At 38.2% G+C, this 22219-nt stretch overlaps 1 protein-coding gene across 2 annotated transcripts in view; it reads right to left on the bottom strand.

Annotated features, from left to right (window-relative positions):
* The window catches only part of PDE3A (phosphodiesterase 3A), a 92831-nt gene that overhangs the window by 18200 nt on the left and 52412 nt on the right, over window positions 1-22219 (bottom strand). The window contains exons 4-9 of one of the 2 annotated variants that reach the window (XM_035550854.1): window positions 17525-17640; window positions 14059-14278; window positions 10142-10227; window positions 9530-9699; window positions 8070-8207; window positions 1272-1383 (exon numbers count right to left, since the gene is read on the bottom strand). In XM_035550854.1, the coding sequence (XP_035406747.1) occupies window positions 1272-1383; window positions 8070-8207; window positions 9530-9699; window positions 10142-10227; window positions 14059-14278; window positions 17525-17640 (842 nt within the window). The remainder of the gene's footprint in view (window positions 1-1271; window positions 1384-8069; window positions 8208-9529; window positions 9700-10141; window positions 10228-14058; window positions 14279-17524; window positions 17641-22219) is intronic. The other variant, XM_035550855.1, reaches the window with a different exon arrangement.

The raw sequence follows: 22219 nt of genomic DNA, 5'->3' as shown, positions 1-22219 counted from the left end.
AGTAGTTAAGTGTTTAAAACAAAGAGGAACAGCTCCAATAGGAAGGACAGACTGTGGAACATCCACCTATAACCCCTCTGGCTATAATCTGCTGCTTAAAATCCCTTCTCGGATTCAAACACAGGGAAAGATTTGAAATTTGGTCTCTCACTTTCCCAGAAGAGAGTCCAAACCACCTGGCTTGAGAGCATTTTGAGGCAGTTTTCGTTCAATCCCTTACATTGTAGCTGTTCCAATTTGTATTTAATATTTTGAGAGAGAGACTATATGCCTTAATAAGCCAATGTTTCAGACATTTTTCTGGGAGGTGGGAGAAAACAGGGTGTCCTATATTCCTCAGCACAGGAGTTATCTGCCAGCTAAAAGGGGGAATAACTGCCTCCCTCCTCCTGGAAAAAAAGAGTCTTTTGCAGTAGAAGTGGTTTGGTAAGTTTGATTTGAATTAGTAAATACTTTGGGAATGACTGAAAGCAAGTTTTTCTGTGAATAAATTATTCACACTGAAAAATACTAGCTTAGCTGTGATTGCAGAAGAACAGGAGACACTCAGCTACTGGGTATGTTTGGGCTTTACAAAGTATGTCTCTTTTGGTAGCATAGCACTGCTACTGTGTAAAAAAATCCAGATCTCTCACTGAGGGCAAATGTTTCAATAAAATCCACCGGGGCAGGGGCATACTTGCATAATCAAGAATACACACTTCAACAAGCACTTTGTAAGTATAACATCTTCACGTGGCTGCAGGCTTCTACAACTTTCCCACGAATTATTATTATACAACATGAAACAGTAAATGCAATGAAAAAGGACAAACGAAATTGTGGTGCAAAAACCACCCCCTGACTAGAGAGAACTGTCCATTTGGTAGTGACACAGCAGAAGAAAAATCTGAAGAAATATTCTTCTGTTAGTGCTCAAGAAAGCATGTATGCTTTCATGCATTGAGTAGAGTCTGCTATTATTACTGAGCTTTTCTTTTTTTTTTCAGTTTTTGTGCCCCCCCCCTTTTTTTTTTTTTTGATTTACACATTGCACCACTGTCTTCTGAAGCAGTTTGCTGTGGTAAATTATTATATTAATCAATATCAGCAATATATGATTTGAATTTATGGTCTCAGCCAATACATATGAAGGTTTAATGAAAAAGGCATCTCATTTAAAAAAACAATGTATCTGGTATATTGAGAGAATAAAGTATTCAAAACAAAGTGTGTAGAAAATACCCAAAACTTTAAGGAAGCACTATTGTCTGCTGGGAATTGTTACTTACAAGGTATCTCCCGGTATCCACATTCCAAGGCATGGAAATAGTTCATAAACTCCCTCACTGGAATTTTAAAGGTTTCAAACAGCCCCATGTCCTCAAAAAGCTTGTATGATACCTGAAAAAAACAAAAACAGCATTCTGCTAAATAGACGAGAAAGAATCGAAAAATTAGATACAAAACTCATTCTGTCAAATCACCCCATGTAGATGTGCTTTCTTCACAGTATTTTCTCAAGTGTATCACCTGATCCAGCTATAGCAGCAGGTACTCGCATTTCCATAGTGATGTGGTTACACAGACAAGCAGACAACCTATTAGTACCAAACAGTCCTCTCCATTCCTTCATTGAACCCTTCCAAATGTTCTGCTCTTCCTTTCAGGCATATGGACCCCCAGATTTTGCAGGCACCTCAGAAGCATATACACATAAAGGAAGGTGCCCAGAGCTCCTTTCCAGAGTCTTGTGAAAAAAAAATAAAATTAAAAAAAAATAAAAATCCCCATAACCCTCTCCAAGGAGCATTCATGAGTCAACTCAATTCCCAGAAAAAAGGGAAGCACGTGAAGGAATAAGAAAAGGAGAGGGTGATTTGGATCCTCTACATCATCTCCTTTCCCTCACTCAGATTTTGGCAGTGAAATGGTAAAACCGACTTCAGGATCTCAGAGGCAGCAAGTAGCTTAGGAGGCAGAGCTGCTCAAAGAGTTCATGCATGGCAAGATGACCACAGACATCCAGGAGAGGATACATCAGAAGGGAGAATGTGATGGATGAATGAGGGGGCATTCAGGAGAGAGGAAAGCTCAGAAATGTAGGAGGAACTGCAAAATAGACAAGATTCAAGGCAGCTTTGAACTTGACATACTGAACAATAGGACATTGTAAAATTACTGTATGACCTCTTCACTTCCTTCTTTCACAAGTCAGCTTCTTTATTTATTTACTGCCGTTAGCTAAATTCTGTCCTTTTTATGTCATTTACCTGGTAATGGTCTGTCTAGAGCAAAGCAATTTCAAACACGTTTAGAAGGATGAGTGCTATACTGATAAGAAATTGTTACAAATTCTGTTCCATGTTTCACACCTGAATTCAAATCAAATGGGTATCCACAGATGTTTCTTTCTGTATACTGTGTATATAAACTGGGACCTGTGAGCTGCACTTAAAGCTTAAGGAACAGAAATTTCAACTGTCCTGCCACTGTGTATTTTTATAGTAATAATAATCAAAAAGTATATGAATTTGCCATCTTAATAATCTTTTCTTTGCCTCCCCTCCTAGGCATTTCCCACCAGGAAAAATCAGCATGTCAACTAACTCTGGCAAAGCACTGCAACAGACCGTGACGATGCAGAGACAGGCTGAGTGTGGTGCCTGACACCATCTGGGATTCCTCTCTAATACTAGAAACATCTGACAGTTGTGGTTCTGGTGGTGGCCTCAGCTCTTACTTCCGTTACTGTCATAATCACTGAAGTGCCACTAGCAAGGCAGTCAGAAAAATACTTGCTGGTGGTAATTTCTCTTTGTGGCCACTGCTGTTGGCCATAGAGCGAAAAGCTCTTTGTAGTAAAGTAACTAATATACTACTGAGTCAGAGTGCACTGGAAAACACAAGCTTAGAATAAAACTAACCCAGCTTTGTATTTCCAGCTAATTGTCCCTGTCTACAGAGAGGAAGCATAAAGAAATATTGTTCTGCAAGACCAAATCTTACTGGGCTGCACTACCAATACCGGACAGGTATCTTAAATAAAATGTCATACAAGCACTTTTTTTATCCCCTTTGGATTTTCGGAGTGGAGCTGTGCAGCAGTTGAAAAGAGAAGCTGACTGGTGGATATGAATGATAGCATTATTCTTTCTCATCATTAGAGAGTGTAAATATCAAGCAAATAATTTAGACATTTTGAAATCTTTCCTTCCTTCCTTTCTTCCTTCCTTTACAATGGGGAGGAGGAAGAGGCAAAGGAAGATCAGAAAAAGGAAAAAATGCATTGATGTCTTTCAGAAGGTCAACTGTCTAAATTCTTTCATTAACAAAAAAAAAAAAAAAGGAAAAGTGTGAAGTTGTTATTATTATTATTATTATTATGTTATGTGAACAGAAAAAGGAGGACCACAGAAAACATAGATCCACTACTTGATGGGGAAGGTCACCTCACAGACAAGGACATAGGCAAAGCAGAGATGTTTAACGCCTTCTTTGCCTCTGTCTTCAATGCTGATGATGGGCCTTGGGACCCAGGGTGCCATGAGCTGGAGGATAATGACAGTGGGAATGATAAACTCCCAACCGACCCTGAACGTGTGGGGGATTTGCTGCTCTACCTGGATCCATACAAGTCCACGGATCTGGATGGGATTCATCCCAGGGTGCTTAGAGAGCTGGCTGATGTCATCACGGGACCTCTCTCAATTATTTTTCAATGGTCTTGGGAATCTGGAGAGGTCCCAGTAGACTGGAAGCTAGCAAATGTACCAATTTTCAGGAAGGGCTAGAAAGAAGACCCTGGTAGTTACAGGCCTGTCAGCCTCATGTCAGTGCCTGGAGAAGATAATCCTTGAAGTTATTGAAGCGCACCTGGGGGACAATGCAGTCATTGGTCCCAGCCAACATGGGTTCACGAAGGGTAGGTCCTGTTTAACAAATTTGATTTCCTTTTATGATAAGATCACCCACCTAGTCAATTAAGGGAAACCAGCTGATGTGATCTTTTTGGACTTCAGCAAAGCTTTTGACACGGTTTCTCATAGGATCCTACTGGACAAAATGTCCAGCACACAGCTAAACAAAAACATCATACGATGGGTGAGTAATTGAGTGATGGGCAGGGCTCAAAGGATTGTGGTAAATGGGGCCACATCAGGCTGGCGGATGGTCACCAGTGGGGTCCCCCAAGGCTTCATTTTAAGGCCAGTCATCTTCAATGTTTATATAAACGATTTGGAGGTAGGACTAGAAGGTATTTTGAGCAAATTTGCCAATGACACCAAACTTGGAGGAGTTGTGGACTCGGATGAGGGTGGAAAGGCCTTGCAGAGAGATCTGGACAGATTGGAGAGCTGGGCGATCACCAACCACATGAAGTTTAACAAAAGCAAGTGCCAGGTCCTGCACCTGGGACAGGGCAACCATTGCTATACATACAGACTGGGCGATGAGACGCTGGAGAGCAGCCCCGCAGAGAGGGATCTGGGGGTTGTGGTTGATAGCAAGTTGAATATGAGCCAGCAGTGTGCCCTGGCAGCCAGGAGGGCCAACCGCATCCTGGGATGCATCAAGCACGGCATCGCGAGTCGGTCAAGGGAAGTGATTGTCCCGCTCTACTCTGCGCTGGTGCGGCCTCACCTCGAGTACTGTGTGCAGTTCTGGGCACCACAGTACAAAAAGGATGTAAAACTGTTGGGGAGTGTCCAGAGGAGGGCTACAAAGACGGTGAAGGGCCTAGAGGGGAAGACATATGAGGAGCGGCAGAGGTCACTAGGCCTGTTCAGCCTGGAAAAGAGGAGGCTGAGGGGAGACCTCATCGCGGTCTACAGCTTCCTCACGAGGGAGAGTGGAGGGGAAGGTGCCGATCTATTCTGCTTAATCACCAGTGATAGGACCCACAGGAATGGTGTCAAGCTGAGGCAGGGGAGGGTTAGGCTAGACATCAGGAACAGGTTCTTCACTGAGAGGGTGGACGCACACTGGAACAGGCTCCCTAGGGGAGTAGTCACTGCACCAAGCCTGTTGGAGTTTAAGAAGTGTTTGGACTGTGCACTTAGTCACATGGTCTGAATTTTTGGGTAGACCTATGTGGTGCCAGGAGTTGGGCTCAATGATCCTTATGGGTCCTTCCAACTCGAGATATTCTATGATTCTATGATTCTATTGTTATTATTATTATTGTTATTACTGTTGTTGTTGTTGTTATTCATTGCTCTGGATTAACCACTTTTAAATTCTTCCACTTTTAAAATCTTTCCTCCACAAACTGCATGCTGCTTCATGAGCTCCCTGGCAGTCACCATCCCATAGACTGAGCCCAGTGCTCTTGCAGCCGTGGAGTGGTCCCTGCTGCCAGGGGCAAGCCCTGGGGAAGCTCTGACAGCATCCAGCCACTTGGCACTGGGTGCTCCACACAGCCTTCTCCCTCCTGCCTCCATTTTCTGTTCATCTGTGCAATGACTGCTAATGCTCAAGTGAATCATTTATAACTCAGATACTTCTGGTATTGCTGCCTGAACAAGTGCTTCTCCTGAATGATTTCTAAGGGAAGCTTTTATAGAAATGGGGATCATCATTCACGTGCAGCTCCTCTCTGGGGTGTTACAGGCACACGTAAATGTCTTGGAGGACATGTGCGAGGTTTAGGTTAGTGGTTCCCTATTCATTGCTTGCAGGCTGTAACTCCTTTTTTTGGCTCTTGTATATGATTTCTGCAAATGTGTGTTCCTTTTAAGTTGTCAGTGCTCGGTCTCCAGCTGTGACAAACATGACTTCTCACAAGGGCGGCTGTAATGATCCAGGGAATATTCCATCCCCCACAGACAGATTTCCCTTGTTCCCTTGTATAATGGCTGCAGTTTCTCTCTACGGAAGTCATACATGATGACTACGTATTCCTCTTGGCACCACAGAGGGACCAACTAACACGCACTCCAATGATGACCCTCTGTCTTGACGCTGCTGGTGTACCAGAAGTGTAGGAGCACCACCAGCATTTCTTGTCCCTATGGGCCCAGCAATAAAAGCTGGGGAGAGATCTTAACTCTAGCCTGTCCTTTTTCACTTTCACTATTTGCTTTTCAAAGCAAATGAGCTTCTCTTCTGCAGATTTTTTGTTTTTATAGGAGATGTAAGAAGAGCGTTAAGTGTGACTGAAAACATTATCTAAGTTTATGGCCTGTTGTGAAGCAGCAGCTCAGCTGGAGGGCTTTGCTGTTCCTTTCTGAAATGGACTGGTATGTAAATTCCTCCCTAGCCCCTATTATGCATATTTGTTAGTGCCACATTTAGAGTGTTTTCCACTATATTTTGCACAGATGCTTTTATGGCTGCTGACTGGTTCAGGGTCTCTTTACATGTCTAAATCAATTTAACTTTACAAAAAGGAGAAACAGACATCTCAAGCAGCCTTAAAGATGCTATGCCAGCATTTGCTTTCTAAACCAAATGCTTCCCTAGAGGCACGTGTCAACTTTGCAGTGTTCCATCTCATAAATTTAACCTAGCAAGGCAAACATAGTTAATCCAGCTTGTTAATTTACTTATTTTTTTTAATGGATGAGTCCACTTAATGGCAAAAAGCAGAGAATAAATCATTAGTGCTTTTGTTTTCCTTTGTTGATAATATCCCAGGATTTAAAAATTATACAAGAAAAATAATACTTTTAATTGCAGAAAAAAAAAGATTTATTTATTTCAGTTCTCTTATTTCTAAAAATTATTTTGTTAGGAACATATGAGTAGGTCGGGAAAAGAACTAAAGGAATGATCTTTATTTTACGAACAAGTTTGAACTTGCTGCATTCTGCTCTTAAGGAGTGAGAGTTAATACAAACAGCAGTTACAGAAGATACTGAATTTTGATCTTGAATATTATTTACTTAAGCTTCTCTATTATATTTCACAGGCTTCATTTTGTGTTACTGCAACAGTGATAATGTGCTCAGAACCTGATCAAAAAGCAAATATTTGGAAACAGTGTGGAGCTTTAGTGGAAACTGTGAGCAGCAGAGGGAAATTGTCCCAAGAGGTTCAAAACTCCATGCAACTTAGTAAAGTCCTTAACACCCATAGAAGTACCCATGAGAAAACAGAAGAATGTTTGACTCATTCAAACTACTGTTTTTGCCATCAAAAACATTCTGGTTTTCCTTATGTTTCATTTATGACTCTGTAAGATGCTTTGCTGCTAGACAAAAACATGATGAAGAAGACCTAGAAGGGAATTTTAATCACTTGTTCTCCATGTATTGCAAAGTTGTCTCAATGACCACTGGTGAATGTATATCAATACCCATATCCAGCCACAGTTTGCCTATTTGTCTAAAACTAACCTAGAGAGCTGGTGGGCTGGTTAAACATAGATGTTGCTTGGCAAGCTGCAGAACGATAAAAGACAGACCACAAGTAAATTTAAATTCATGCTGTGGTTTTCCTGGGTGACCACTGGAAAATTGAATATAGCTGAATAGTAGTTAACCCCAAAGGGACCAATATTTGATATAGCATTCTCTGGAGCTTGTTGCAGTGAGATCTGCTTGACCCACTAACCTCTGTGTTTGTGTGTGTGTGTTAATCTTCGCACATACCAATAAACATAATCACTTCTTTCCAGCGCTCATCACAACATAATGCCTTGCATTGCCTGACTGAAATCTCCAGTACAGAAAAAGATTTCCTGCATCAAAACTGAGTATTTTTACTGTTTAGCCCTCCCATGGTGGGCCCAAGATAAATCCTTTCACTAAGTACTTGGTAAGGTATGAGAACAGCTCCTGCAGAAAGGAGAGAATATTCAGAAGGGTTTACATAAACTCATTGGTGGACAGTAACAGGCATAATAGGTGTCTGTTTTTTTTTCCTTTGTTTGTTTTTGTTTTCTTTCACATTCTTAAATTAAAAGAGATGGGATTTTAAAAGTAAGGAATTTAATGAGAAGGAGTTCATATTGTCAGCTTTGAATTAGATGTCAGGGATCATAATTTATCAAATGAACAGCTTACAGGTCTTAAAAATACTTTGTCTAAATCATATCTCTAGATAAATAATCAAGCCAGTCATCACAGATGAGATACCCTTCCTACCTGACTGAGAATACGACCACATTTCTTTCCAATTTTTTCCACCAAATCAAAGATTGGAAAATTCCAGCTGTTTAGCTGCTCCATCAGGGGATCCAAGTTGTCCATAACCAGAGGCTCAGGAGCAAGCACAGGCTTGTCCTATGGAAGAAAGTAAAATAAAGATAAGTTTTAGTTCTGTGAAGCATCTAATGCAAAAGAAAAAAATGTGGTGTTAAAAACTAAGGTCATGTTAGCATCATTTCTAAGCCGATGGTACTTTATTCAGCTCAGCAAAGATGTTCCCATTTCTACCAGCCCTACAGCTAGTCACTCTCCTTTATAATTTTTTTTCACTTGAATGAATAGGAAATTCTGTATATGAAACATCATTCTCTGAACTTAGCCATGAGAGACATTCATTCGTTCATTCATGGGAATCATTCATTCATTTCCAAGGGAGTCTGTCTTCTTCATTGTTAAATTTGCTGGAGTAGAGAGGGAAAAATGTTCACTTTCTCCTTCCACATCAGGACACATTCATTATAATCTATCACATCTAATGGAGCATGTTCCATGAGAAGAATTATCCATCTTAAACTGAGACCTACCTCTTTTTCAAGGTCTGCAAAGTAAACATGGGGCATTCCCCTTTGTTCAAATTTCTCTCTGAACACTGCCTTGCATTTCATTATTACTAAGAAACTGTAAATGAGCGAACCCTAAAATATCTCAAGAAAGACGCCTTCTCTCAGCATGTCCAACTCCAATTCAACAGACTACAATATTTTTTTCAAGAGCTCAAACCATCTTAAAATTTATTAATCCAGTCCTACAGAAGGCTGTGAAAACAAACAAAAAAAACCCTAAATTTTCCTTCTACCTCTGAATCAAATTTACAGCTGAATACAGCAGTTGTGAGAAGATCAGCACCTGTCAATGTTCACCATACTGCAATGTTCTTAAGTTATATGCATGCTCATAATGTTATTCTGTTCAAGACAATAATATCATGTTGCACCCTCAGGGAAGTGTTAATTTCTTTAAAAGTAAGAATCACTGTATATATTAGCCAGGATTGCAAGGCCATTGAGAATTTGAAGTCGCTGAACAGGAAGACAATACTTTATGCTAGTAGTTTGAGATTACCATTTATTTTCTTTCCAATCTATTCCCTTTAAAGGCAACACTAACACAGAAGCCAAACATTTCTTAAGTGCCTAATGACAGATCTATAAGCCTGTATTCATTCATCAAAATAGATGGTTAGTGTCTCACGAGTGGCCAGTGCTTAGGAGCTCTCACACACTTCAGTGTGTCCTTTCAATTCTTCAGTCAAACCTCTTACTACAAGGTATTAGCTGCTGAAATTTTTGCTTAAAGTCATGGCCATAATCTTTAGATTGCTCTGGGGTTGTGTTAGTTTGTTTTTTCATTTCCATATACATTCAGTCTACGGTGACAGTGGAATTTAAACAAGCTACCTCAGGTGCTATCAAGGGATGCAGAATGATGGTCTCAGGTGCATATGTCCTACAGACGGATCCCTTCCGTGTCTGTTCTTTGGAGCAATCTGTCTCATCATCATTTTGTACGATATCACTGCTGTCACTGTTGTTGGTCTCATAGTCAGAAGTGGCTTGCGCAGGATCATCTACAACACAAATCACAGAGCTTGTTGTGTGAACAGACCTTCTGAATAATAGCAACAGGATCTCTGACTCATAATACATATGTGCTGCTTGGCTGTGTCTAATGTTGAGCAATCTGTCCAAAGACATTAAAGCATATATCCTGCAGAGAGTGAAAAATGGGATTAGTGATTGAAGAGCAGGAAAAAACTTGGTGACTGTTATTTGTACTGGCAAGGTTAGACAAAACCATATGGAAAACCATATTTATTATGCATTGTATCTATATTCTTCATGAGGGTTTTCCCCATCTTAAACAAGCAAAAAGGAAAGAAGTCTCTAAGGCAGTTTGGATGATCTCACCTACATATGTTTTCCTTCTGTGAGACAGAGGCATATTTGCCCTTCCAGTGAATAATTATTAAATTTTAAAGGAGGAGGAGTTTTTGATTGACAAAGAATTACCTGCTCTATTCAGGGAGTTTGTGGTACCATCACTTCTATCTAGCGTCCCATCACCAGCTTCTATTTGGTTATAGGGTCTGCCACAGCTGAAATACAACATCAGGAAACATACACCATATAAAGAATCGTGAGAGTTAGATAGTCTTATGTAAAACATATTCCTGCTGACAGTATACGATTATGTCACACATTTTAAGCTATGGTATAGGCTACATTCTAAAGACAAAATTACAAGAGTGAGCTGAAGTTTTACTGAAAGTCAGAAATGCAAAAAGACAGGTTTATACCTTAGACATAGCCAACACCATTAATTTGTGTTGCCAACAGTTAAACTATACCATGTGATTTTTTATAAATGCCTTTTTTTTATTATTATTTTCTAAGTTTATCAGTACAAAACAAGCAAACAAAAAGCTGGCTTTGTACTACAACTGTACTATAAACATGAATTAAAGAAAACAGTGAAAATTTGCCAAAGTGCCATACAATCTTATGTTTTGAACACAATCATGCTGAGGCTTCTTTGCTCAAAGTTTGAATACATTCCTCTTTAATAATGCAAATAGTTGTTTTGCCATTACTTTAGTGACAACAAACCATGTACAGCATAAACAAGGGGGCGTTTTGGATAGAACAAGAGGAGGGTGATTTAGCATCCAGACACTTAGCAAACAGAGTTTGCTTCATCATTGCCAGAGAAGAAAGACATTGTGGGAGGGATTGCAATAGTGAGGCCTTTCCAATGCCTGGTTCTTCCCTTCTGCTAAAATGCTTTATTCCTTGTGCGCTATTCCCTTTAAGCCCTAAACACGTATTCAGTACCAGCTGGAATATCTCAAATAACTATGTCCCAATATGACTGAATCTCAGACCTGAAGGAAGAATGATATAGCATGAAATCACAAGAGAAATTAACAAGTCTGAAGCCTCATTTAGCTTTTATATCAGATTTATATCAGATATATCAGATTTATATCAGATCTTCCCATGAAAAACTGACATTTTAATATCTTTCTCTGTTTGGACTTAGTCTTTTGTGGTGTAAACTACATATAGCAGTCTTTGTAAAGAAACAATTATAAAATTATCTAAATTGGTCAAACTTTGGATTAGAAACTTTGCACCATTGTTAGTGCACCATATAAAAATGGCTGAAATCCTATGCCTGATGATTTTGATGGGGTCAAAAACATATTCTGGAATTTGGTATGCGCTGCAAACATAATGTATCCCTGAAAGAATTCAAAATAACAGTACAAATCCACAAATAATGATACACATGGTGCACTGTCAAACAAATAAATCTCATATCACTCAGGTTTATAAACAAGATGAGAAAAAAAATCTCTCCCACATTCCTTGTGGTTGCCATAAGGTCAATGATAACAAGTAAAAATGTAAAAGTTATAGAGAAATAGAGTCTTTGGTTGTGATACTACAAGGCTTCTGCATTATTATGAGTGCACCTCTTTAATTCCAGAACATACACAAACTCGCACTGATTTAGTATAACCGGTCCACATAAAAAATTGTATTAATAAATAAATACATAAAAAATACTGAGCTACCTATTAGAACACTTGAAATCTGCTCTTTGTCAGAATTAAATGCGCCCATGCAACTTTAACCCAATCCCCCTTCATATGCAGGCACTATAATATACTTCTTAATCACAGGATTGTTTAACATTTTTTTTCACAGGATCCCTGCCACATCCACTAAGCAGAATTAAGAGTGATTACTTAAAAAGTATTTTAGTAGCATTGTTTGGTATACATTCTTGTTTAACATAGCCTTCAAACTCCATTGTCCTACCACATTTCACTTTGTATGTAAGTAAAACTTCTTGATGCCGTTGCCTGTGTAGATCTGATTTAAAGCACTGAATCCATTGAAACTTTATTTCCTCTTTTGTTGTTGGGGGAAGGAGTTGGTGGCAGAGGTTTGCTAACTCTAGTATTATTTTGTAGCAAGGCTTCATTTTTTTTTTTTTTTTTTTTTTTTACAGGAGATATAGAGCACTGCACAACATGACACATGAAGACCAGCAAGCTACACTGTGAATACTCAAACATGAAAAAATTCTTTTCCAGTTTTTGCTAATTTAACTCAGTTTGTCTTGGCCATTTCATCTCTTTATTGTGTGTGTGGTTTTTTTTAATTGTTTGTTTTCTTTTTATATATATATATATATATATGTTTTGTTTTTTTTTTGTTTGTTTCTTTATTGTGCTTATATTACTGAAGGGTGCGTTATTTATGTGCAGTTCAGTTTCTGTCTGTGGATATGACATCCCAGTATAGTAATGGCTAGAAATGTGATAGTGGTTATGATTTTTCAATAGACGTTAAAGGGACAGTGACTATTAATAATAGTGGATGTCAGTTCTATTAGCAGTCATTATACCATAATATTTTAAATAAGGTGTTTGTTTCAAATAATCAACAACAAAGTCTACACCAGCCAATGTCACTACTGGAAGTTCTTACACAGTCTAAGCATCTGAAAACAAGGAAATTAAGAACCAAAGTATGCTATGCAACTTCCACAGATCAAACAAGATAATAGCTATATAAAGGTTAATAAACATTTACCAGTGATTATATTGAAATCAAATTCTACACCTCTCAAGAAAATATATTTCATTACTACCTACAACAGTCTTAGATTGATCGGGGTTTTTATTTATTTATTTATTTATTGTTATTTTTATGAGATACCTGTTCTTTTTAACACAATATTGCCAGCAATAACTGTTACTAGTTAAAGTAATTTATTTAAAGTTTATTTAAAGTTAAAGTAATAATAATCTGTGTATGTAGTAATAAAGGCGAAGTTTAACAGGACTTACGTATATGTTCTTATGTATAATATAGGTTTCATTTCAGATGAATCAGTGCAAATCCCAGTTTTGCAATATCTTTGCAAAGCACTTCATTTCTATTTAACCACCTAACCTTGCCTTAAAAGCCTGTCAGGATCCCAGTCTGAATTCAAGTGAACATGGCTCCCTACAGGAAGCTTGCAAACTCAGTTATGAGTTTTTCACAGACTTCCTAGCCCTGTACACAAACAACACAGCAAGACACATCCTAAGTCACATGGCTGAAGCCAGAAACTAAAAGCTATTTTCAAAGATAGTTGGTACCTTGGTAACATTTAACCCAGCATATTGGTCAGACAGACATGCTGTCTGCTGTCTAGCCGATAATCACAAATACCCCACTACTATGACCAAAAGTAACATCTAACCAGTAAAGTAACCTTGAAACTGCACTGGAGCTGGCTTCTAAATACTGGTATTTGCAACTAGACACATACTGAAAACTCTATAATATAATAAATAATCTAATTTATCTAATTTATAATATAATAAATAATCTAACTTTACAAACCTAAAAATGGGCTGCCTTAAAGTGTGAAGTTAAACTATTACTGTAACTCTTAGCAGTTGGAGGAACTCATCTGCAGATGATTTCTGAAAAAAATCCTAGTAGGATATAACCTGACATTACCCTAGGGAGGTCAGGATTCACCCCTTTCGAGCCAGTGCTCAAAATTACTTACTCTTCAGGCATTGCTAGAACACCTGTATCACAGACACTGAGCACAGGGCTACAGGACAGCAGCTTTAAAACCCTAGCAGTCAGATTTTTGTATCAAACCTCAGGTGCCCATTTTGAAAGACTTGGCCTGGGACTGTTCATGTTAGCAGCATGGCATGAGAAACTCAAGTTGTTAACATGAAATCCAACTTTCAGATCTGAAAGTTATTGATGTAGAATTTGTTCATGAATCAAACAAGTAAAAGCTGAAAGTGTAGCTAACTGTCTTGCACTGTAAAAGCACTTTGTATCATCAATCCACATAATCACTCACATGCTAAAAAGTGCTTATGGTCAAACTACCATCTTACCTGCTGCAGATAACAGAGGGGCTGATGATAGGGTCTGACAGGCTAGGTGCACTCTGAGTAGCAGTTAAGACTTTGTGTGGCTTTAAACCTTGCTTCATGTCAGTATCTGTAGAGTCTGGAAATGACACAGATGATGTTTTTCCGGTAGGACTTGTAGCAGGCGTCCCCTGAATAGGTGAATGGCATGGGGAGGTGAGAGGTGAAATATTTGGTGGGATACCTGGCAAGAGAAAAGAAGAACCTTGTCAATTAACAGTAGCAGCAGATGGTTGTATGAGTTCACCATGCATAAATACTCCTCTTGCAATATGCAGGCACTAGCATAGCTTCCAAAATGAAAAACAGAGAGAAAACCCTCCCCTACTCTGAGTCAAGCTCATGGCTGTCATAGAATGATGAAGCTCCATCATCATCAATTGTTTCTGCCTTCTGAAGATCTGACATTAGCTGAAAGGCATGAAATGAAAGATGTGCTTAAGAGGCATCACTACAGGTATCACCATATTCTAGTGACAGAGGCACCAGACTCCAACTAGACTGTTCTGCAGAATGTCTTTGCTTCACTGTTTCCACCTGTACAGGAGGGACAAGAAAGGCTTACCCACATTCCTATCATATTTGAACTTCTACATGTGAGATCACAGAATCATGGAATCATTTCAGTTGGAAAAGACCTCTAAGATCATCAATTCCAACCATTAACCTAGCACTGCCAAATCTACCTACCACTAAACTATGTCCCTAAGCACCACACCCATGCCTTTTCTCTTTGAATCCACCTTATATTTTCCAGTCTCAGATGGAAAGGTCCCATTACAATAAAGTACAGGGGAGCAAACAACATCTATCTTAAAAGGAAATGTATTTAAATTGACATACCTCCTGACCTTTGTTCTAAAGTTTGAAGGAACACAGCCCCAGTTCATTTACCATGCTCATCTTCAGAGCTGAATGACAAAGACCTTGGGAACTTCAAACTGGTTTTATGTTTGAATTGTGCCCACTACCTAAATGCATTCCAGACACAATTAACTTAGAATAAGGTCCTATATTGATCTAAGTTTATGATATACTAACCTTGCAGTATATACGTGCAAAGTTCCAGCATTTTATCCCCATAACTTACTGTGATGTCAGCTTAAAATATGATTTACTGTTGACAATCCAAGAGTTAAAAATAATCTGTGAAGTTGCTACAGTGTAATTTTGAGATTCAACATCACCTAAATTTTGATTGGCAATTTCCTCAGAAAACATTATATATATTGCTGTCTTAATTCAACAATTGCAACTAAGATATTACACTAGTCTTGAGATCAGAAACGTACAGCCTACGAAGGAATTAAAAAATTATCAGATGGCCATGATATGGAAATGTAATTAAAATACAGATATCTGCTATTTTAGATTTTCTAATCCTTAGAGATATCTGCTTTCCTTCCAATGAAAATATGTTTTTAAAAACATTCCATAGTCTGTTAGTTGCACAAGGGATTGAGTTGGATTATTAACTATCTTTGAGGTATATGCTACCAGGTAATCTTTATGACTGTCAAAGAGTAAAATATATATGGTCATCTTTCAACAATTTAAAGCAAATCCAAGGAACTTAAACAATGACACAATTTCACAATAACATTCCTAACTTTGATGTGACATGAACTTACATTGGAGTTTACCTGAGAGTTTTGCCAAAACAGGTATAGCTAGAAGTATTTTAAAATGCTAAAGCTTTCAAGCATAATTAAAGACACATTTTGTAAATTAATAGGTTTACAAATTTAACTAGATCGAATCCTAGAGCGGAATTTGTATATATTGCCAATGGAGCTAATACACAAATGTTTAATTGATAATAATTATGGCAAATTGAAACAATTCTTTAGTTGGAACATAAAAACAAATCATAATTAAAAGTGCATGATTGTAAATATTTTAAAGCATCAAATTATCAATCTTCAGCATAAAAATCTGGGCCAAAATTTTTACTTCTGTGAATCGGTGCCCCTAGGAATTGCTTGTGATGGAACGGAGCTCTCCCTTCATTATTGGTTAGCTCACATCTTTGGGCAGCAAAGATTGCTACTAATGCTTTCTGAAAGTGGAACAGATGAAATGTAAAGCTGACTGATATGTGTGCTAAGTCTCGTTTTCCAAGTAGAAAATATTAACTATGCTTTTCCAAGTTAATGGGTTCATCTCTGAAAATCACAAGTCTAAACTGCTTTTGTTAAATTCTACAATAAATTCCTGGATTCCTGGTAGTATATCTCCATTATATTCCAGTTTATTTTTATTTCTTTTTAATTTGACTTTTTGCTACACTTTTAAGATAATACCGGGTTAGTTAATCTTCACTATGGCATAACACAGCTTCCGTACAAGAGGAGATTTAATAGACTCTTCAGTTTGAAAAAGAGATGTAATGTGACAGAGCTAGATATGCAGAACAATTGTGCAGCCATATCTTTAAATTCATTTCTAAGTTTGGATTCCCTGACTTTTTGAATGTCAGGCCTCAGGCATCTATCAATTGCCATCTGATGTCTCAGTGACGAGAACCTCTGAATAACATTATCCCAGCGTTATTCTATGTTTGGAAAAATAAAATAAAACAACAACAACCAACCAATCAATCAAAAATCAAACAAACAAAAGAAGCAAACAAACAAAAAAATGGGTTCATTTAAAACAAAAAGGAAGGCCTTGTGATCATTTTCAACTGCAATTTAAAGCATGGGTAAATTATATCTTATCCCTCCCTTGTATAGGGAAGAGAACCATGCTATTGTAGATTAAGACTACTTCATGACTGTCTTATTGAACGTTCCATTATCAGTGAGGAAGTCACCTTCTCCATTTCTTCTCAGTTAAAAGAGAATTTGTTTCTTTAAAGGCCCTACATGCCAAGTAAAACAAACAAACAAACAAACTACAAAACAAAACACGTTTCTCTTCTTTAAAGATCTGTAAGAGCTACCTGAACTTTTTTGATAATGAACGTACAGTGACAGACCTATGAGTTATATAATGGATTTGTCTTGGACATGTTTGTGTAAGAATGGTCACGTGCTGCCTCCAGCTCCAAATGGGCTTATGTAGGAAATCTCAGTGAGGCAATATACAAAGGCATTTAATTTAACATATGTTATAGAAAACACTCTTTCCTCAGCCCCATTTTAGTCACTGGAATTGCATGGATATAACTCACAACTAGCTTTAGTATAACACTTGCCACATCATGTAATGACTAACCTCTATAAATCATAAATGTCAAAACATTTACAATGGCATAACTGTGAGTTACAGTATTTTAAGCCACTGCTTTTTTAAATAAAGTAAAAAACTATACTCATACTGATGGAAAAACAAGAAGAGACACAGAGACCAAAAGCAGCTGCATGTGCTAATCACCAAGTTTTCTGGGAGCTAAGTGAGCCTGACAAAGTCATGGGTACCCACTCACCTTGCCGGCTCTGCCTTTTGGCATTCAGGTGGTTGGTAGGAGACATGGCATAAGATGTGGAGAAGGAGCGGCTCTTTGTGATTGTCATCATAAGGGAGCTGTTCCAGGAGTCAGTGCTGTAAAATGAGAGTGCAAACAAACGTTGTTTGACATAGGGAAAGCCTACAGGGAAAATCTGAAGAAATTAGAAGCCACAGCAAGAACAATGTGGTACTGAGATGGCAAAATATTGCTGAGGAGTAAACCAGCATCTATCTGCTTGCTGAATTGTTATTTGTGAGGAGTATTCAGAAAAAAAATGTTTACAATGTAGGCACTCCAAAGCTGGACTTCCTTCAATGCTTAGCCCTATTCACATTATTTATACAAAGATGTCTTCGGTATATTGTTCTGACAGTACAAAGAGGCTTAAAAGAAGACTTTAAATATGTTAAATTTATACTCTCTTTTAATGCCTCCTTACAACAACCAGAAGTACCCGAAGTTCTCAGTATAAATGAAAAATCAGTCTCCTCGATGTCTCTACTGCAACTGTGAAGACAGATACCCATTAACCCTTTGGGCACTAGAAGAGCTCCTCAGGAAGCCAGAAGAGGCTCAGCAGAGCCCTGCACTGATGCCACTGGTGGTGTGCCTTGTTGCTGGGTGAAGCACTTCATGCTGTCACCAGTTTAAGTACATGGTGCAAATCAAAAAAAACCTCCTGCCAACAGACCCTGCAGACATTCGTCATGGATCCAAGCTAAACTCTCTGAAGTAATAAGGAGTGTGGCAATGATGAACAAATGTTGGTTCTATATACAAAATGGGTGCATGGTTTCAGCCTTAAGGCTGTATACCAGAAGAGACAAAATAGTTTTGTAAAGTAGGAGAATTGTATTGATCATTGTTCATGGAACGGCACTCATCAAATGTCAGCTTCTTGCAATGATGCAGCACTGAGTTTTATCATAAGGCCAAACGCTTCTCTGCACAGATCCACTAGGCCTCTAAGTCTCCACTTTTTTCTTCACAGTCTTGCATCCTTCCCTCACCAAGTGATAAAAAGACATACAAGGCAGAAGACAGCCTTTTAAAGCAGCTTAGTTCTAGTCAAACTTCAAAAAAATGTGTTCTGAAAGAAAAAAAGTATGTAACATCGTAACTCTACTAACACTTCACTGTTTTGGAAGAGCAAGCACTGTCTATAAAAATGTTTTTTGTCTTTTGAAAATTCTTTTTTTTTTTTTTTTGAGGGGGTGAGGCATTGTCAGTTGGTAGAAAGAATATTAAATACTGGCCCACCATAAAGAAAAACAAAAACAAACACTCAAACAAAAAACCACCCCAAACCCATAATTTGATTTCTTAAGGGAAATCCACTTGATATAGAGATGACTGAGGACAGGAATATGGAAGATATTTTTCCCAAATCATTTGAAACTATAAGAGGACCATGTCTTAACATTTTAGTGACAAAAGGATACAGGAAAACAAGACTCCTAATCTTAAACAGAGATTTCATAGAATCATAGAATATCACAAGTTGGAAGGGACCCATAAGGATCATCGAGTCCAACTCCTAAGGGTGTTCATTGATTTTTAAGGGTGATTTTTGGAAATCTGTGACTATTAAAACTTATAGGTGATTTTCCAGACTATGAAAAGATCCTTTTTCTGTGTTCTATGGCATGCTTGAATTTGGTACAGAGGAAGTGGCAGATAATCAAGATTTTTTTCCCCTTCAGTTCAAAATTCTTTTCCTTGAAAGCAAATATGTATTGGTCTGCCAGAATTTTTAAAGCTAGACTTACTTATGGGCTTCATTTTTTCCCCTTTCTGGAATTCATTGTTTCTCCTACTGTAAAAGAAGAACTGCAAACAGTAGGCTGGGAGGCTTGACAGAGTTATAATTATACAATTGGCGACATTAAACGTAGGAAGAATTGATAGCCTGCTTAGTTGGCTCATCAAGCATAGTTATATAACAACTGCAGAAAAGGACCAACAATAATATTTAATAGCTCTCCTTCCTCCTTGGATTTCCATCTTAGGGTGCTTACATACTACATGAGAGTCTGGGATCAACAGTATAAATCAAATGCACCCTGGGAAACAAAGACGGGTAACTGAAGAATATTTCCATTTGGTTATGGCTTCTTTATATTTACTTTTACTTAGATACATGGGACTCCTTGCAAAGGAAAGTTTGGCTACCCATGTATTTTTCTTGCACCAGACATTCAAGTGTACTCTGCAGACTGCCTTGAGCACCTAGGCTCCCTGTATAAGAAAAACAGTGCTCTAGGGCTATATTCACCCAAGCTATCCAACAGCAAACACTGAGGATGTTGGGCCTTCTCAGGTCCTTTTGTATTCTCCACTACTGGCTCCAGATTTTGAATTGCAGAAAACAAAACAAAACAAAACAAAACAACAAAAAAAACATAAGTTTTCTGAGACCACAGCCTGAAATTCTGTTCTTGACTTCAGTGCCTTTGCTCTGCAATTCCTTCCCTGGTAGCAAAGCATGTTTGCACACTCTGTCCTCACCCAACAGCTCCAAGATCATAGCCCTTGGTGAGGTAGGGAGGGGACCTGAATTTCATTCTTGCAGGGTGGCACTGTAACTACTAGGCTGCAAGGCTGGCTACTCTCCATCCTTCCTTTGAAGGTTCTGCTCCGTTCTGATTGGAATAATAATAATAATAAAAAACAATAATGGAGCCAGAAAAGAGGAAATCCTGTTGAAATAGCTACACAATATATCATAGTTAATGATGCCTAGGACCCAAGCCTCTCTTTTCTCACAGACAAGCACCCTTCTCAAAAGGCTAACAGCAATTCAACTCCTTCCTTCACTGGTTGCTACTAGATTACATGCTGCTGCCCTCATGGAGAGCCCCCAAACACAGTTCACCTGAGGCCACCTCATAGCATGGAAGTCCAAAAATGTGAGGAACCTTTGTCTAAACCACCTTAGGCAGGGGGGCAACTTGGTTAGGGTAGTCCTCCACAAATGCACTAAACCAGTCAGCTATCGGCTGTAAGCAGGCTCAACTTCTCTCTTTCAATTTCATGAGAGGCTTATGTATTTTATAATACTGGTTCATGGATTAGGCCCTTAGAAAAAGAGAATGAGTGGAAGTAGGAAATATCTATTTTAGATAGTCAGTCATGAGGAACTATAGCCATCAGCTAAAAACCCGTCTCTTCAGAAAAGTGAGGACTACTGTGCTTCTGGGTAACTCTGGAACACTTTCAGGGACATGCTTTAGCAACCTGGAACTAAATTTTGGGTTTGAGCACAACATGAATTAGGCATTAACTTGGCCCATGTAAACCTCTTTGTGGATCTAGTGCTCTGTTTCTACGATGCGCTATATGAACATACCCTTATGAAGTATATGTGTCATTATTGAATCCAGAACTTTTTCTGGCAAGACAAACAATTAATGTACATTTCCTCCAGAGATTTTGCTGCAATCCATTTCAAAGATTTATTAAGTATTACTTTGTAGTTGTGATTCTCTCAGTATCAGCATCTGCTTACAGAACCCTTGAAAATATGGGGCATCTTAAATAAATTAGTAAATAAATCATAAATAAAAGACGACAGTTTGCATCCCTATAAAACAGCTGTATTTATTTGCTTCTTGTGGAAAGTAAGGAAATACTTTTTAACTAGATTAGATAGTTGGGTTTAAGAATATTTTCAAACATCATCTACTGGTGGAACAACAACATTTGAAGTCTTGTGCATATTGACAGAAACATGAATTATGACTTTAGCTTTTGAGTTTGTTTCTATATCAAAATTACAATATAATGGCAAAATCTCAATCTGAATACCAGAAGCTGAACGCTGCTTCAAAATTAGGGAATGTGGCACCTGCTCTTGCAGGAAACCTTGATGTTGCCCTTTTCATTTTCAGCTTTGCTTTCATCTTCTGGTAGTAACTCTTCCTTTGTAATAATATTCCTAGATTACACTTAAAAATAAATAAATAAATAAATAAAGCAATGATAACAAATCTACTTAGAGATTAAACCCCCTTCTTTCTGTTAAATCACTTTTTGACTTATCTAATTCAATGTTTTTCATTTACCATCCAGTGCTGGTGTTGTATTTACATGAGTTCATTTAGGGAGCCCTAAGCACTCATGATGTTCTGGAATTAAGTATGTACATGAGACACAGGGTTTGTACGGTGCTGTAGGGTCTTATGACACTATTTCTATGGACAGGAAAACACTGAACTGCATACGTTAGGAAGTTCTACCCCAAATCAGGGTTTGTGTTCTGGAAGTTACCGTCTATAGAAGGTGGAGATGAACTGGTTTACTGACAGGGACACATCATTATGTGTGTTCTTAAAAGTGATGTTCAGCACTTGGATTACCTGTTAGATTCACCTCTTGGCTAAGCAACATCCATGGAGGAAACCTCAATCTGCATATCAAGAGGACTTTAACAACATAACCTTTTATTGTTTCCAATTTTATTATGTAATTCTGCACTTTGCTAGCTTAAATAGATTTTTTTTTCTTTTTTTCTTTTTTTCCATTTTGCTTCCCAGTAATAGGAAGCAAACTGGAAATGATCTGACTAAAATTGAGAAAGCCACTTCTTTGGTAACCCAACTCATGGAGATGTGTGGAAGTTATTCTTCTACTTATGCAGTTTCTTTTCTACAGTATGGAGCTGTTCTAACT

Source organism: Cygnus atratus, chromosome 1, assembly GCF_013377495.2.
Source record: "Cygnus atratus isolate AKBS03 ecotype Queensland, Australia chromosome 1, CAtr_DNAZoo_HiC_assembly, whole genome shotgun sequence".
Lineage (NCBI taxonomy): Eukaryota > Metazoa > Chordata > Aves > Anseriformes > Anatidae > Cygnus > Cygnus atratus.
The sequence above is the reverse complement of the archived record's forward strand: the minus strand, read 5'-3'. Positions and strand labels throughout refer to the sequence as shown.